This window comes from Musa acuminata, chromosome BXJ3-10 (genome assembly GCF_036884655.1).
Source record: "Musa acuminata AAA Group cultivar baxijiao chromosome BXJ3-10, Cavendish_Baxijiao_AAA, whole genome shotgun sequence".
Taxonomy (NCBI): Eukaryota; Viridiplantae; Streptophyta; class Magnoliopsida; order Zingiberales; family Musaceae; genus Musa; species Musa acuminata.
This window is the reverse complement of record NC_088358.1, coordinates 5,617,803-5,632,849: the sequence shown is the minus strand read 5'-3', so window position 1 is coordinate 5,632,849 and position 15,047 is coordinate 5,617,803. Positions and strand designations below refer to the sequence as shown.

At 37.6% G+C, this 15,047-nt stretch overlaps 2 protein-coding genes across 9 annotated transcripts in view; both read right to left on the bottom strand.

Annotated features, from left to right (window-relative positions):
- LOC103999759 (AP-1 complex subunit gamma-2-like) overlaps positions 1–3,018 on the bottom strand; it is a 108,972-nt gene extending 105,954 nt beyond the window's left edge. The window contains exons 1-3 of one of the 5 annotated variants that reach the window (XM_009421598.3): positions 2,884–3,018; positions 1,750–2,052; positions 1,490–1,631 (exon numbers count right to left, since the gene is read on the bottom strand). In XM_009421598.3, coding sequence (XP_009419873.2) covers positions 1,490–1,631; positions 1,750–2,052; positions 2,884–2,915 — 477 coding nt within the window. In that variant the 5' untranslated portion in view covers positions 2,916–3,018. The other 4 variants (XM_065170175.1, XM_018818966.2, XM_065170176.1 and 1 more) reach the window with 4 other exon arrangements.
- Positions 3,019–4,280: 1,262 nt separating this feature from the next.
- On the bottom strand, positions 4,281–10,139 carry LOC103999758 (uncharacterized). 4 transcript variants are annotated; one of them, XM_009421594.3, is made up of 7 exons: positions 9,802–10,139; positions 9,619–9,711; positions 9,363–9,542; positions 8,330–8,500; positions 6,954–7,163; positions 6,684–6,772; positions 4,281–5,160 (listed from the first exon to the last, which is right to left on the bottom strand). In XM_009421594.3, exons 1-7 carry the CDS (start codon positions 9,896–9,898, stop codon positions 4,534–4,536), a joined length of 1,467 nt encoding a protein of 488 aa, XP_009419869.2. In that variant the 5' UTR covers positions 9,899–10,139; the 3' UTR covers positions 4,281–4,533. The 4 variants fall into 4 exon arrangements, with proteins under 4 accessions (XP_009419869.2, XP_065026251.1, XP_018674513.2 ...); XM_065170179.1 differs by having other exon boundaries at positions 6,966–7,163; XM_018818968.2 differs by having other exon boundaries at positions 9,363–9,539.
- Positions 10,140–15,047: the final 4,908 nt, after the last annotated feature.

Here is a 15,047-nt window from a genome sequence, read left to right as displayed (position 1 = left end):
GTGGGTTTAAGTTGGACCTAACAGAACCACATTGGTTCGATGGGCTCAGGCTCACAAGCAGCACATCGTGTTCATGAATGCATGTGTGGGCTTTGTTGGATCAAACACATAGGCAGGGCATCAGATTCATGGGCGCAACAAACCCAACCACATGCTAGGGTGGGTTTTGGAATGGGCTCAGATTAAGTCGATTTCAGCTCTGCAGGCAGGGCATCGAGTTGGGTGGAGGTTGGTCAAGATGCATTGGCGTGCACATCGGGTTGGGTGAGCTGAACTGTTGGGGCTACCATTGGTTTCTTGAAACTAAGAGGAGGAAGACATTTTAACCAAGAACTGAGATGCTCGCTTAAGCAGTACCCAGTCCAAAGTGCCTCATGAGTGCTTTGATGTGCTCAGACGTTGCCTCATTTTGCCTTGTCCGAGCACCTAGGTGAGTGCCCAAGTGCCTTTTTACAACACTAAGCTTAACAACCATCAAAACATCTTCATCTATTCATACAAGAAGTAAAGTAAGTATACTTCAAGTTTCAGTGTGATCAGATGCCTATTCAACAATGAGATCAGTTGTTTCAGGCTTTCAGTATCTGCAGTTGACAAGTAATAGCAACAAAAAGGAAATCTTGTGCAACAATTTTGAAAGATTGGTTTCATGGCAGATCCATCAATTTATTATTGTAACACAGAAAACATCATGAAGCTCCTCGTAATGCTTTTCTTCTTCACAGATCCATAGCCTTTGTCAACATGTGAGGATGAATGAAGCAACAATATCATTCAAGAATGTGATGCCACAACAATAGTGCCCCAACCTTCAAACTCAGGAACATTGTTAGTATGACGGGTGGGGAGTTGTTATAGAATAGCCAAATCATGCACTATCCATTGTAAAGACACCATTTTGCACAAGGACCTTTCAAACAGATTTTTCTTATATATAATTATTAAAAGACCAAACCAAGTGAATGAGACTCTCACCAATATGAGATGCAAGGAAGATAAGATGTAACAGCCTTACCGCTATATTGAGAGGATATTTCGAAGACTCTAACACTTACCTCAATAAATATTTTGCAATTATTATGTATTCTAATTCATAATTTTAGCAGTGATTTTTATCAAGATTTGAATTATAATTTAAGCTGTATTTTTATTTGTGAGTCCTATCTAAATTTGGGAGAGTCTTAAACCATTAGGAGTGTGTTTAGAGAGTTATAGACATACCTGAATAGGATTTTGTGGGATTCTATAATTTCCAAAATAGAAATTCTTTTCTCATATGGAATATTGCAATCCGAAAGGCTATGTCTTTGTTTTAGCAAAGAAGAAAAAGCATAGGACAATAATCCAAGATGCACATCAGTGCCATATAGCACTGGAAAAAAGCCTTTTGAGTAGTTGCATTCAAATCTTTCAATCACACATAAAAACTCATTCCATCAAGTTGTGCACACAGTTTAAATAGAAAAATTAACAGAGAGAAAGGAAGCACCTTTTTCTTGATAGTTTGGTCTCTACTTAAAAGTAGCCTTTCCACTTCAGGTGCAAGGTCCATTGCCATTTCTGCAGAACATATGTTCCCTAAAGCACAAAGAGCAAGACCTACAATATATTGGTTTGAGTGATTGAGATCTCTGCCTGTGTCAAGTTTAACAGAGGCAAACATTTTTAAAAGCAGAATGCAATCCGTGATAGAGATATCAAACAGATTAATCACATAATAAACCATATAACGAAAGAACTGATGGATACTGTTTCAAAGAATTTGTAACCAGCATAAGAACTTCCTGTCTTTCATCAAGAAGCAGCATAAGGCCCAAATAGCCAATTCGTTTTTCAGGAAAGTCAACAGCAGCTATCAGTTTGAGACATTCCAATTGACCAAAATGAGTAGGATAACCGAGCATGTGAATAAACATAAGTTTTGCAAGATTACGGTGCCTATAAAATTGATCATTTTCACTAATTGCAGAACGTATAGCAGCACATTCCTTTCTCACAACAGCACGCTCTTCTGCAGCAGTTTTGCAAGCACGTATAGCTCGAATCATATCCCTGCAACACAAGTTTTAGCATATGCAAGAAAAAAATCAATCCTACACAAATTAAATCAGAAAAGGATCAAGGATTTTAATTTTGGGTACTGGACTTGAATTAGTCCTGACCCAGACCAGTGTGGGTCTGAACTGTACCGACATACCATTTGAGGGTACCACGATCCGTATCGAGTTTCAGATAAAGTCTAAAAAAAAAGGATGAAAAGACAAAACAAGGTTATTGCTGGTACATCTTATACCAGACTTGAACAATCTGGTTTACCCTAGCCCACATGCCGGTAAGTAAGTAAGCATCGGTAAATAAATACAGTCGATACCGAACTATACCATATGGTGTAGTAAACCTTAGAACAAATTATTTTTAATCCCAAAAGTCATTACTAAATTGACAATTCAAAACAAAGATCACGATTTTCTTGTTCATAATATGAAAAACATAAATAAGAAAGAATTAATGGAGACAACAACTGCAAGAATAAGTTATACCATAAAAGAAAGTGACAAAGTTTTCCATTCTCCTTACATTGAATTGGTGCCTAACATGATAAATATGCAAAAGGAGTGCTCTTGAACCATATTAATCGCTGGGCCTAACCATGTCCTTTCATATGCATCAAATCACTTTAATCATTTCACAACCGCAAAGAATTTTCCGCGACACGTGAACAGGGGTTGTATTTCGATCAACTGACTGCCACGCCCATTCGTTGGATTAAAGGAGACGAAATTAAGATGATACGAATGAGGCGAGCGCATTACAACAAGAAGCGAAAGGAGGAAGGACCGAGAGTTGAAGGGAAGCGAACGGCGAAAAGAGATGGCAGCGCACCTCAACCGCGTCGGCGAGGAGAATGGATTCATGGTGAAGTCCGCCACGATTCCGGATCACGAGAAGGGGAGGTTGCGAGGGATGCAATGAAAGGAGGGAGGGGTTGGGATCTGAGAAGAAACGATGGTATATTTGTTGTGGCCAATTGTTTATGTTTATTTACTATTACTGGTTATTCTCTTTTCTTTTATTTGTTCCTTTGGCGAAATTGCATATATAATAATATCGCAACAAATTAGTTATTGAATATTTTGTCCTCGAAAATTTATGTTTAAGTATATACTGAGAGCATATATCTCCGTATAGTTAGTTAATCTCCGTTGTCGTTTGACTATTATAATAGAGATAATAAAGTTTTAATTGACATAAGTCGCCTTTGAAAACACCATCACCACAGCATTCTGATGGTAAGAATATTAAGGATGTTTTAGATTATTTTATTTATTTATACTTTAAATTCACTATGGTGACTGACATTTATATCTTTTAGAAACTCAATTTTGCTATTAAGATGATAATAAGAATGCAAAGGACATCCCAAATTTTTTTCGTATTTTTTTTATATATTTATAATTCATACTAATTAATCTGAGTGTATTTGACATATATCAATGTCGATAAGGAACAATTTAAAAAAGATCTTCATCAAACACCTAACATAATGAAATCGGACTAAGCAAGATTTGTATGGCTCAAATCAAAATAATTTCTCTCACATCTATTTAGTGGTTGAATATTTTTCAATCTATCAACTATTAGATTTTTACCAATTAAATCTCACTACTTGTAATTTATAATAAAATTTGCCTCTATCCACAAATACTAATCTCACCTATGGACGACTAATTCAAGGTTATAAGAGATTGTTTCAGTAAGTTATTGGAAAACCATTTGGGAATCTGAATAGTTTCCCTTGTTGCACTTGCAAAAGCATGTCATATCTATTCAAGATCTACAGCTGTATCAGTTAGAACTAAATGCCCTGATGCATTTAGTTCTTGGATTTTCTAATTGTATGGATTGGTTTGAAGTTGACTTTGGCAGACAACATTTCAGCTTAACATACCTCAGGCTAAATGAGATAAATAGCTCACAATGCTTTTGTAATTTTAGATTTGTTGTAGTCAAAAGTGGATAGATTTTTCCAGTTTATACTAGTTACAAGTTTGTATCAGTTCTGTCCAATTTTGAGAATTTGCAACTTTAATATCCGCAGAATCATTCGTACAAAATTCCCACCGCTAAACAGTCATTTTGAGTATAGATATTATTTGAGTTTTCCAATAGCTAGATGCAGTTTAGGATCAGGTAAGGACATTTGGGGAAGAACAAACTCAGTCAAATTGCATTGCCAATTTGTTTGGCATCCTTGTTTTAAGAATCAGGCCTTCAGAGAGTTGGAAAGATAAGGCTATGTGAAATAGATGAAGCAACAAGAGCACTGAACTACAAATTTACAAAACCAATTTGAGAAATTAGATTTCTCTTACAAAACTAAGGAAGAAACTTCTTTGAAATTTCGACAAGTGGTGCTGTATTTCTTGGTCCTTCCTCATTTATAGACATGTAAAAGGGAAGAGACCATATATATAAACTAAAAGTGAATTTTTCATGGAAGACAAGGGTAAAAAAAAAAATTGCAGTGACCATTTAGTAGTCACCATAACTGATGTAATGATTTCGGTAGCGCACACCGTATTGCTCAAACATGGGATCCCCATAATTCACAGCCTTCATCTCCACTGCCCTCCGCTTGCTATCTGACTCCTGAACTGCTCCAAAAACAATCTCATTAGTCATCATTTCGCAGCTCTGCTCATAATAAGTCTCAGTGCCCGATGAGAACTGCCGGTTCCATTGAAGGTGATGCTGTTGATGTACTTGCTGTTTCTGCTGCTGTGGCATCAGATAAGGTGGTGCATGCCGGATGTGGTGGATCTTCTCTGGTTCTTTTGACATGAATGCATAAGTCTTGCGAGGTGTGGGAATCTCATCATGTGGGATTGCTAAGCTCTCTGGCACTGACCAAGTGTTTGCCCTCTGCTGCTGCTGCTGATGATGATGATGATATTTAGTCTTTGACCTCTTTCTGAAGAATGGGAACATTGCACCGAAGATTTCTGCTATTGCCAACAAAAGTTTACCAATTAAGCCGAAGAGACCTTCTTCGTCCATGTGCACTGCTTCATCTCCAGTAGGGATAAGTGGTGATCTTATAGATGGTTTAATTGGTTTCTGGTACGGAGACATGCTTGCTTTTGTGAGAGTTTGATGTTCCTATACAAAATCCTTGCACCTCAGTTAAAAAAAGACAACCAAATTCTTCGGGTACAATAAGCATGATTTCCTTAGTACTTCTTTTTCTAAATTCCTAGATTTCTTTTAATTGAACACAACTTACTGAAATTTGTTTCAGTTCAGGATGCAATATAAAGTTGTGACGTTCTCAACGTATTTTAATTCACTATAAATCAGATAGAGAGACCATACAATAAGCATTGTCATCAAGAAATCTGTATTGACACAAAAAAATCTATTCTTTAGGAGCCTATCTAAAGTTTAGATTCTAAACAAAGTTCAAAATGTTTAATGGACAAAGGAATCAGATTATGAAAATTTATGGAGTAGTAAATTTTTCGAAGAAGAACATATTTAAAAAATAAAAATAAAAAATGCCAAGGGAGACTACTTGAACAGCTGCAAGATATGCAAATTGAACCTTACTAATTAAGTTTCTAAAAGAAATCAGATAAGCATTGACAAGGGGTGAAGTCAGCAACTGATATTTTTAGAGGGATAAAAAAAGTATTATTTAGAATTTTATAATATGTAGTTTTCATTTATCTAAATATTAATATAAAATTTTATAAAGTACTAATCTAGTGCAAAAGATATAAAATTTAATCCATCTTAAATAATGTATGAACTAAAGTATCAAAAAATGTATTTCTTTCTAGGTGTTAATTACAATTACTACAGTCTTATCATCTTTAGCTGTTGACGTTCAATCAAAATATTTGCATCGTTTTATTTTATTTTTTCTTTTTATGCTTTTTGCTAACTAATCTGATCATATATAATGCTTTCACCTTTTTTTTTATTATGAGATAGGAGCACAAGATTAGGCTTTAAAAGAAGGGAGAAAAAATCTAATCGGATAAAGTTTTTCCATGCTTCGGATGAGGAATTGCTAAACTACACAAACTTTTAACATGGTTAGTTTAGACCAACTACTCTATTAAAATTTCTGCTGTAAGTTAAATCAAGATTATACAGAAAAATTTCCCTTGCTTGCCTTCCTCTCTCACTTACCTTGTCTTGCTCTCTCCATGTAGAACAAACTGTCTCACACACCTCTTAACACTAACTGTCTTTCACCTACAGCACTGTGAACCTTAATGCGCCCACACACTAGCACTCTAGTACTGCTTTTAAGCTGTTATAAACCACTCGCACCACCCTGCATGGTCATTCTTACAAATTACAAGCACAGCTGCTCACCATGGCCACATATAAAGCAACTTTCTAGGAATTCTGAAGCTTAATAAATCACAGACTGCATAATAGTGGCAACTGTAAACAAACTTTCAGATCAAGATGAAATATTTTCATATTTATGACACCCTCATTTTCCGCTAATAAGTAAGTTTCAATCAATCAGACTCAAGTGTGATGTGCAATAGAAGCTACATTAATTTCAATAGATTGAGCATTTGTAAATGATCAAGAGTATTTGCTAAAAAGTAGCCTAAGGAAATGATCGATTTAGTAAAACATGTCTATTATGTGGAACCACTCACATTTTGGTTAGAGACCATTGTTCCCAACCGCCTCTGGAGTAAAGCAAGCATGTAACCGAAGAATCCAGCAGCAAGTAGCACAGCAGTTCCTATATTGGCATATAAGACAAGAATTAGTATATTTCAGAAAATGTCAAAGCAGAGAACCTATAAGCCATATATCAAGGTATCAAGATCTTGACGTTGTTGATTCTAAGACACTGATACTTCTCTATTTTAACAGAAATTAGAATCAAAATTGTTGGCTGATGGTAAAATCACAAGACAAACCCAGAGGGAAACCAGTTTCATATTGGTGTGCACAATCATCAAAGTTAAGCTGAATCTCCCTGATTGCCTGATTTCCCCTGTCTACAACTAGAAGAGAGCAGCTACTAGCAATGTAAATGACTTCAAAATCATTAGAAAACTTTGCATCTTCACTAGGCCCATCCAAATGCCCTCCTCTGCTCCATTTTCCCCCTGCAATTGTTGTGACCCCTGCACAAATACAAATTCATAGACAAAGAATATCAACTTGGGGATGCCTCTGTAGTGCTTGTTGCATGAACACATCCACAAGTATAATAGTTTGCTCTGAGAAGAATAGACAACCTCTCAGTACAGCTCCTTAATTTTAATTAACAAGAATGGGAAAGTATTGATATATTACCGTTATAACGAAATAAAAAGTATACTATTTAACCTTACGCTAGATTCAAGCTCTTTTCACAAAAAATTTCTGACAAACCATATTCTAGTTGTATATTATAGTTCCTTATCCTAAATGAAAACACTAACAAGCTGATCCAGCAACATTGTTTTGCTTCTCCAAATCTACTTTTATTTTGCTTCCTACATAAAACAACTCCCAACATCAAAAAATCCTTGTCTCTCTTTAAATAAGTTTGAACCAAGTCCATTATATCTTCTTCTATTTAAAACTATTCCTCAAAAACTTATCCAGATTACAGAAATATTATCCAGTATCAAAGGGAAATTCTTATGACTGAACAAAAATTTCTTGAGCAAAGAAAAGAATATCCAAGGAATACCAATCCCTTCATAAATTGATGATAGGAAATCATTAACCATGTCAATATACTTTTGGTCCCAGTTTATGCTCACAGCATTGGAACTATTTAACATGGTTAAAATCTGACCAGATCCAATCCGCCAAACAATCTGACTAGCCCAATTGCGTAATATTATATCTCAAAACTTGTTTTCAATCTAGAATATAATATCAAGGCTGAATGTGATTGCTTTCCTTCAATAATCAAATTCATGCTTCCTACATTAGCCACTACATCACTAGCTATTTTGGTTTCATCTGAAATCATTCTCCCTCTTTACTATTTCATTCTTTGCTCCTATCAGGATGAGATATATCTTACAACTGACAAATAGTATTGACAGACAACATAATATTACTCCATTAGTGAGATGGTTCATGGAATCATGAAGTCAGGAGTACTATCACTAATCAAGATCAATGCATTTCTAGTTGACACATTATATGAAATCAGATGAATTCTGATGTACTATATATGTTAGTTTGTCAAGAGAAATTTTCCATCAAATCTACAATGAGCTTTCAAAATTCTACCCTAACCCATAAAATTTATTATGCTTCTATCGATTGTAATTTATGCCTTTTCTCTTACCTGCATCACTAATTTTCCTGATTGCCATGTTCATTGTGTCCGCGACATATATATTTCCCCTTTCGTCAACAGTAAAGCCCTTTGGATGGTTCATTCTTGCTTCACATGGTCTTCCATCAATATGACCAACATAACCTTCTGGAGAACCAGCAATAAGCTTAGGTCTGCTATCTGCATTTGTCAACGTAATGTATGACGAGGATCATCTTAGGAACTCAGGACATGTATAAGCAGCCAAACAAAAACAAAAAAGGAAAAGAAGATTAAATTCTTTTCACCATCAAAATTTTAACATGTAATCTATAAGCACTTGGGATGGAACAGCAAGTTCAAATGAATATTAGCATCATATTCAGAAAATTGTAGCTTAATAGGGTGAAACTGCTGCTAGCGATCATCAGATTGATAGGTCAAACCGAACTTAAATATCTTTTGTTTTAATACTCATGATGTAAAAGGATATTCCAAAAGTTGGTATTAGATTAGCACCTATAAATGACGAAAGTCGAATCATACTAACAATATAAATTAAGAATTAAGAATCATAGATAACCTATCTATCACCCAAGAAATTTAACAAAATAAGAGATGTAACCATCTAAATTTATAAAAGGATGTTGATATCCTAAGAACAAACCTAGCTAGAATAAAGCAAACAAAACGTTGACTGTGAAGCAGCATGGGCCACTTAGTCCACTGAACAATAAATTAGATCCACAAAAGACTGGAATGCACATCAATCAAACATTTTGAAAACTGCAAAAATAATAAACTCAAAAAAGTCAGATACATCCACTATGTTGCAGTTCATTCAACATCTCAAGAAAACCACATGAAAACTTGTCTCATGGAAGAATGATCCAATGTGGTTATGAAACCCCAATTGATGGTAATATTACTGCTTAAATTCCAGGCTGCTGCAATCAACTCAATACGAAATGCAAAGGACACTCAAAAAGTTCATCGGGCAGACATTTCAACCGCTAAGAAAGTATGTCAGTTCCCAGTAAATGAGGCAAAGAAAACAGCTCACATCTCGACAAAGGAAGCGGAATCCGGTACAAATTGCTGTTGACGGAATCAAGAAGCAGCAGCTCGCCACTCTGCGTCATCTCGACCGAGTAGGGTTCGATCCCGAGTTTACTACCGTCGAACACCGTCTGCACAGTGTACCCACTCTCGAATTTCATCAGTGGGCGGTGCCCAGAGACTGCTGCAGTAAATGCAAGCGAATCGAATCAGCCATATATTGAGGGAAACAAAAGGAATCAAGGTTGAAGAGGTTATACCAGTCTTCGTAGTAGATTTCAGAGACCAGAACCTCTTCAAGAGGGCAGAGGCAGCATTATAGGCAGCATCGGAGACAGCTACACCGACGATCTCTGCCAGCACCACAACACGAAAGAATGAGTTGGCAATGCAGTATAAACAGGCAAACCAAGACCAAACAATAGACCAAGAAGAACACCAACTTGCTGGTGAAGCAGCTGAAGCTGAGCTAAACCCACTCGATAAGATGAGTAGAAGAATGAGCATCCCGGACCCTCCTTTCATCTCCTTGTCCATCATGTCTCAGCTCTACCACAATGATCCAGAGAAGACACAAGAGGGAGAGGCAGAACTCACAGTACAGAATGGGAGCAGCCCAGCTGAAGGCAGTTCTTGGTTGGCCTCTTAATACATATGGAAAGCAAGAAGACGAAGAAGAACTCACAACCCTGCTGAGCTAAACTTGATGTGAAGAATGGAACCTCCCGTGAGGCAAAGCAAAGCAAAGCAAAGCAAAGAAAAGCACGGCAAAGCAGTGAGAGACAAGTAGGCTGGCGAGGACTGTGCAGTAGTGTTGTGAAGAGAACAAAAAGAGCATCACCTCAAACATCATGACAAAAACAAAATTTTATTGGGATATTATGGTGGTTAATACACAATTTATTTATCATTAAATATTTATTAAAAATATTTTATATATAATTTAATAAAATAAAAAAAATTAGTTCATTTTTTTTTATTAAAATAACTTGGTGTAGATAATAATACGTTCATCAGATCCTTATAAGTCAATCTTAATTTTATACTTTCGACTAATCAGGAGTGTTAAGTAAAATTGCTGGGAAAAGTAATAAAAACCAAAGTTGGATGATCTCCAAACTTATTTTTTTTTATTTTTTTTGTTCACAATGATGGGTCATCAAATTGTTCACAAATTTCAAGAGGATGGTGTGGTGTGGGGTTCACTCAGTGGCAGTTCCAACATCCTCCACTCTTTCTGCTTGTTCTCCTGTGGATATATTCCCCCTTCCACCTTCTTCCTTCACCTTTTTATCATTGCATGTGATATCTTCTTTGATTCCTCTTTTCCTTTGCACTATTAATTTCCATGTAAACAACATCTTTGGGACAAGATTGATTTCATTAATCAAATGTCTTGGTTGAACTTTGGTTGTTTGCTCCAGTTGCAACTTGCAAGTTGCACACAGTTCTATGGTCTTGTCTTTGTGGTTCAGATGTGGTCTTGGGAAAACTTTGCCATAATTTAAGGTTAGCTTGTTTGAAGGAGGGAGAGGATGAAGGTTTGCCGGTTGTGAGCATGGGAATTATTATACGCTTTCACACGGAAATCGGTACTGGGTGACAGTGTATTTTTTAAAAGTTTTATAAAAAAATATTAAGTTTTAGACCAAATTATATTATTTTTAAATTATTTAAAAAAATAATATAATTGGGTCAAAAAAAAAATGATGAAACCAAGAAGAAAAAGAAGTCCGTCAAAGCTTCACCACTTGCTTTCTTTTCTTTAGTTTAATATATCCCTCGGTGTGAGGAATAGAGCCTCTCAGACGGTGAGGTAAAGCAAAGCATAAAAAAAAGAAAGAGACAAGTAGGCTGGAAAGGACTGTGGAAGGTTTTAGGATAAGACATTTGTTTCAGAATTTCCCTCTGATGTCATGACAAATATTAAAAATTTAGTTATCATTTTTGTTGAGATATCTTGGAGTTTAATGCATTATTACACAATTAATTCTATTTAGTATTTGAGTATGTATAAAACATTTTATATATAATTTAATAAAATGAAAAAAATAGTTTATTTCTTTCTTTTTTTTTTCTCAAAGTTACTCATAATGTAGAGTTATCTGGTGTGGAAGGAGAGCATAGCTTAGAATCATCATTGTTAAGTAAAAAACGCTTCACGTATTTTACACTAAGCAAAACATGGGAAAAGTAACCACACAAAAAAAAAGAAGCAAAATTGGAGGAGCTCTACTTGTTTTTCTATTTTGCCTCTTTGTCTAAGCCGTCAATTTTTAACATAATATAATTTTTTTTTTTAAATCTCATCTCTGTTAAGATGTTTTAATGGTTAGAAATTTTTATATTGTTGATGCTGTCTAATTTTTGAGTCAGTATAAAAATATTTTATATGTTGTTTAATAACATGAAAAAAATAGTGAAAAGATATTTAATTTTTCTCAAAGTTAATTGCAGTGGTGGAGGTGATGTGGTGTGGAAGGACTTAACTTAGAATCTATGAGTACCAAAGATCATAATTCTTAAGTAAATTTAATTTACACTAAGCAGTAGTGAAAAATAGTAAAAATTATGTTAGATTTTGTAGTCATTTATAACGAGATAAGATATATAATGGAACTAATTAGATTCTGACGATATATATTGACCAATAACAAAAAAATTATATTAAAGTAGAATTTTTTAAGGAGGTAACCGCACGATTTTGTCATTTCGGAGCATGTGAACTCCAAAAAATGTATTTAAGAGTAAGAGAGACTTGACGGACTTATGAGCCATTGGTTCCCATACTCTTCAACCAATATAGGACCAAATGATTGTTAAATCTCGTATTTTGATGATGAAATTACTTGGTATATGTTTATAATTTAATCTGCATTTTGAGTGACGCAGAATGCTTCGATCAGGATGAGACAATTAAAGTAGGAAAAATCATGTTGTGTTGGAGGAACATGTCAGAAGATTGGACGTCGGGCCGGTGGATCGGTCGGTTTATCGACAGAAGGCTTCGGGCTGTGGACTCGGGCATCGGTCCAAGAAGAGCGGGTATTACGCCAAGGATATCGGAGTTGCGGAGTCAACTGGCCGATTGGACAATAGGCCGTAGGAGAGGATGATGCGCCGAAGAATCGGACGAAGCGTCAAGGGACCAATGACATGCCGGACAACTTGGTTAATTACTTAGGATTAATTGTCTCGATCGAAATTTGTTTTACATATGCAGGACTAATTACGATGGAAGAAAGACATGCAGCAGAAGTTGCGCTGGAGTGAAGACTATGATCACGTTGGGAGTTTGAGAGTTCGACGGAAGTCCGGACGGTCATCGAAGGTTCTGCGGGAACAAATCTGAGAAGTCCAGGAGCTTGCCAAAGAAGCTCGTCGGAACTCGCCAAGTGGATCATCGCAAGTCCAGGAGTTTACCGGAAGTCCGCCGGAGCATCGTCGAAGGTTCGTCAGATGTTCGTCGGAAGTTCGCTGGAAGCTCGTTGGAAGAAGCGATTGACGCACCGGAGCAAGTTGTAGTAAATGTCTTAAGAAATGTCGTAGTTAGTATGTAGATTAAGTTAGGAATGGGATGTGATCCCATTAACTTAATTTGGGGGCAATTGGGCCCTTGATAGACCCAAATTGGGCCGAATGGATCAACCCATTCGGACCAGAATTCCTGCTAGGCGGTGGCACCGCCAGGGTCGACGGTGGCACCGCCAGGGTCAACGGTGGCACCGCCAGGGTCGACGGTGGCACCGCCCAGGAGATGGTCTCCCAGGAAAGCTGGGCAGTGCAACCGCCCAGGTCAAGCGATGGCACCGCTTGGGCTCAGTCTCCGAGCGAGACTGGGCGATGCAACCGCCCTTGATAGGAAGTGGAACCGCTTGAGCTCGGTCTCCGAGCTCTACCAGACGATGCAACTACCCCTGTTAGGTGGTGGCACCGCCCAAAGGCTCAGTCTCCGAGCTCTGCCAAGTGGTGCAACCACCCCTGACAGGAGGTGGCACCGCCCAAAGGCTCAGTCTCCGAGTCTGCTAGGCGGTGCAACCGTCATACCTCGGAATTTCGAGAGATGATAGTTTTGAGCTCGGAATTCAAACTGGTTTGGGGCCTATAAATACCTCACCCTTTCAGCAATGAAAGGGTAACCCAAAAGTACCGAAAGCTTGATCTTACTCTGTGATTTTAGAGCTTAAAAGTGTTGTAAAGTCTAGAAGTTTTCTTCCCTCTTTTCTTCCAAGTTTTGATCTTTCAAGAGATGAGAGAAAAGTTTGTAAGGGTTGTCTCCTAAGCCCGTCAAAAGGATTGAAACTGTAAAAGGGTGGTTGGCCTTCGCCTATTGAAGGAAGGCCTCTAGTAAATGTCGGTGACCTTTGTTAGGATCGAGAGCACTAAGAGAGGGGGGTGAATTAGTGCAGCGGAAATCTTACAGCGATTAAAAACCAAAAGCTGCGTTCGTTCAATAAAAAAACTATTATGATGCAAAAGCTAATTCTCAGTTTGTATCTAAGTGCAGTTTGCGTCTAAGCGCAGATTGCGTCTAAGCGCAGTTTGCGTCTAAGCGCAATTTGCGTCTAAACACAGTTTGCGTCTAAGCGCAGTTTGCGTCTAAACACAGTTTGCGTCTAAGCGCAGTTTTACGTCTAAGCGCAGTTTACGTCTAAACTCAGATTTACGTCTAAACGCTGTTTTACGTCTAGACGCAGATTTACGTCTAAACTTTGAAACTCGTTTGTATACTCGCAGAAGGCAGTATGCAGTTGAAATCAAGACGTAAACGTGAACTGAGAACTGATGATTGTGAGAGGAAAGCCGATTTACGTCTAAATGCAGTTTTACGTCTAAATATTGAAACTCGTTCGTAAAATTGTAGAGGACAGTTTGCAGTTATCAATAGGATCAAAATGTAAGTGTAAACTGCAAGGAAACTCTTTCGTAAAAGCACGGAAGACAGTTCTGCAGAATCAAACATAAACGTAAACTGTAATGTACGAAAATATGAATTTACGTCTGAATGCAGATTCGGAAGAACAGCACTTAGAACTTGTTCGTGAAAGCGCAGAGAGCAGTAGTAATGGAGGAGGTTTGCAGTAATGATAAAGTGCTCAAAAATAAACGCAAACCAGAGATTTAGAGTGGTTCGGTCAGCCTTGACCTACTCCACTTTTGGCTTCCTCCACCGACGAGGTTGCCGACGTCAACTAGGGGCCTTCCTTCAATGGGCGAAGGCCAAACTGCCCTTTTACAGTTTCTCTCCTTTTAACAGGCTCAGGAGACAACCTTTACAGACCTTTCTCTCCTCACTTTACAACTGAAAACTTGAAGAACAGAAGGAGGAGACTTAAAGGCTTTACAACACTTTTGAGCTCTTAGAATCACAGAAAAGATCAAGATTTCGGTGTGGGTCTGTATCTTTTCAGTGCTGAATGGGTGGGGTATTTATAGGCCCCAACCCAATTCAAATTTCGAGCTCAAAACGATCAAATCCTGGAATTCCGGGATCAGGCGGTTGCACCTCTTGACTGGAGAGGTGGCACCGCCTGGCAGAGCTCGAAGTCTGAGCTCAGGCGGTTGCACCTCTCGACTGGAGAGGTGGCACCGCCTGGCAGAGCTCGAAGACTGAGCTCGGACGGTTCCACCTTCTCTGTCAGGGGTGGTTGCACCTTCCTGCCAGAGCTCGAAGACCGAGCTCAGGCGG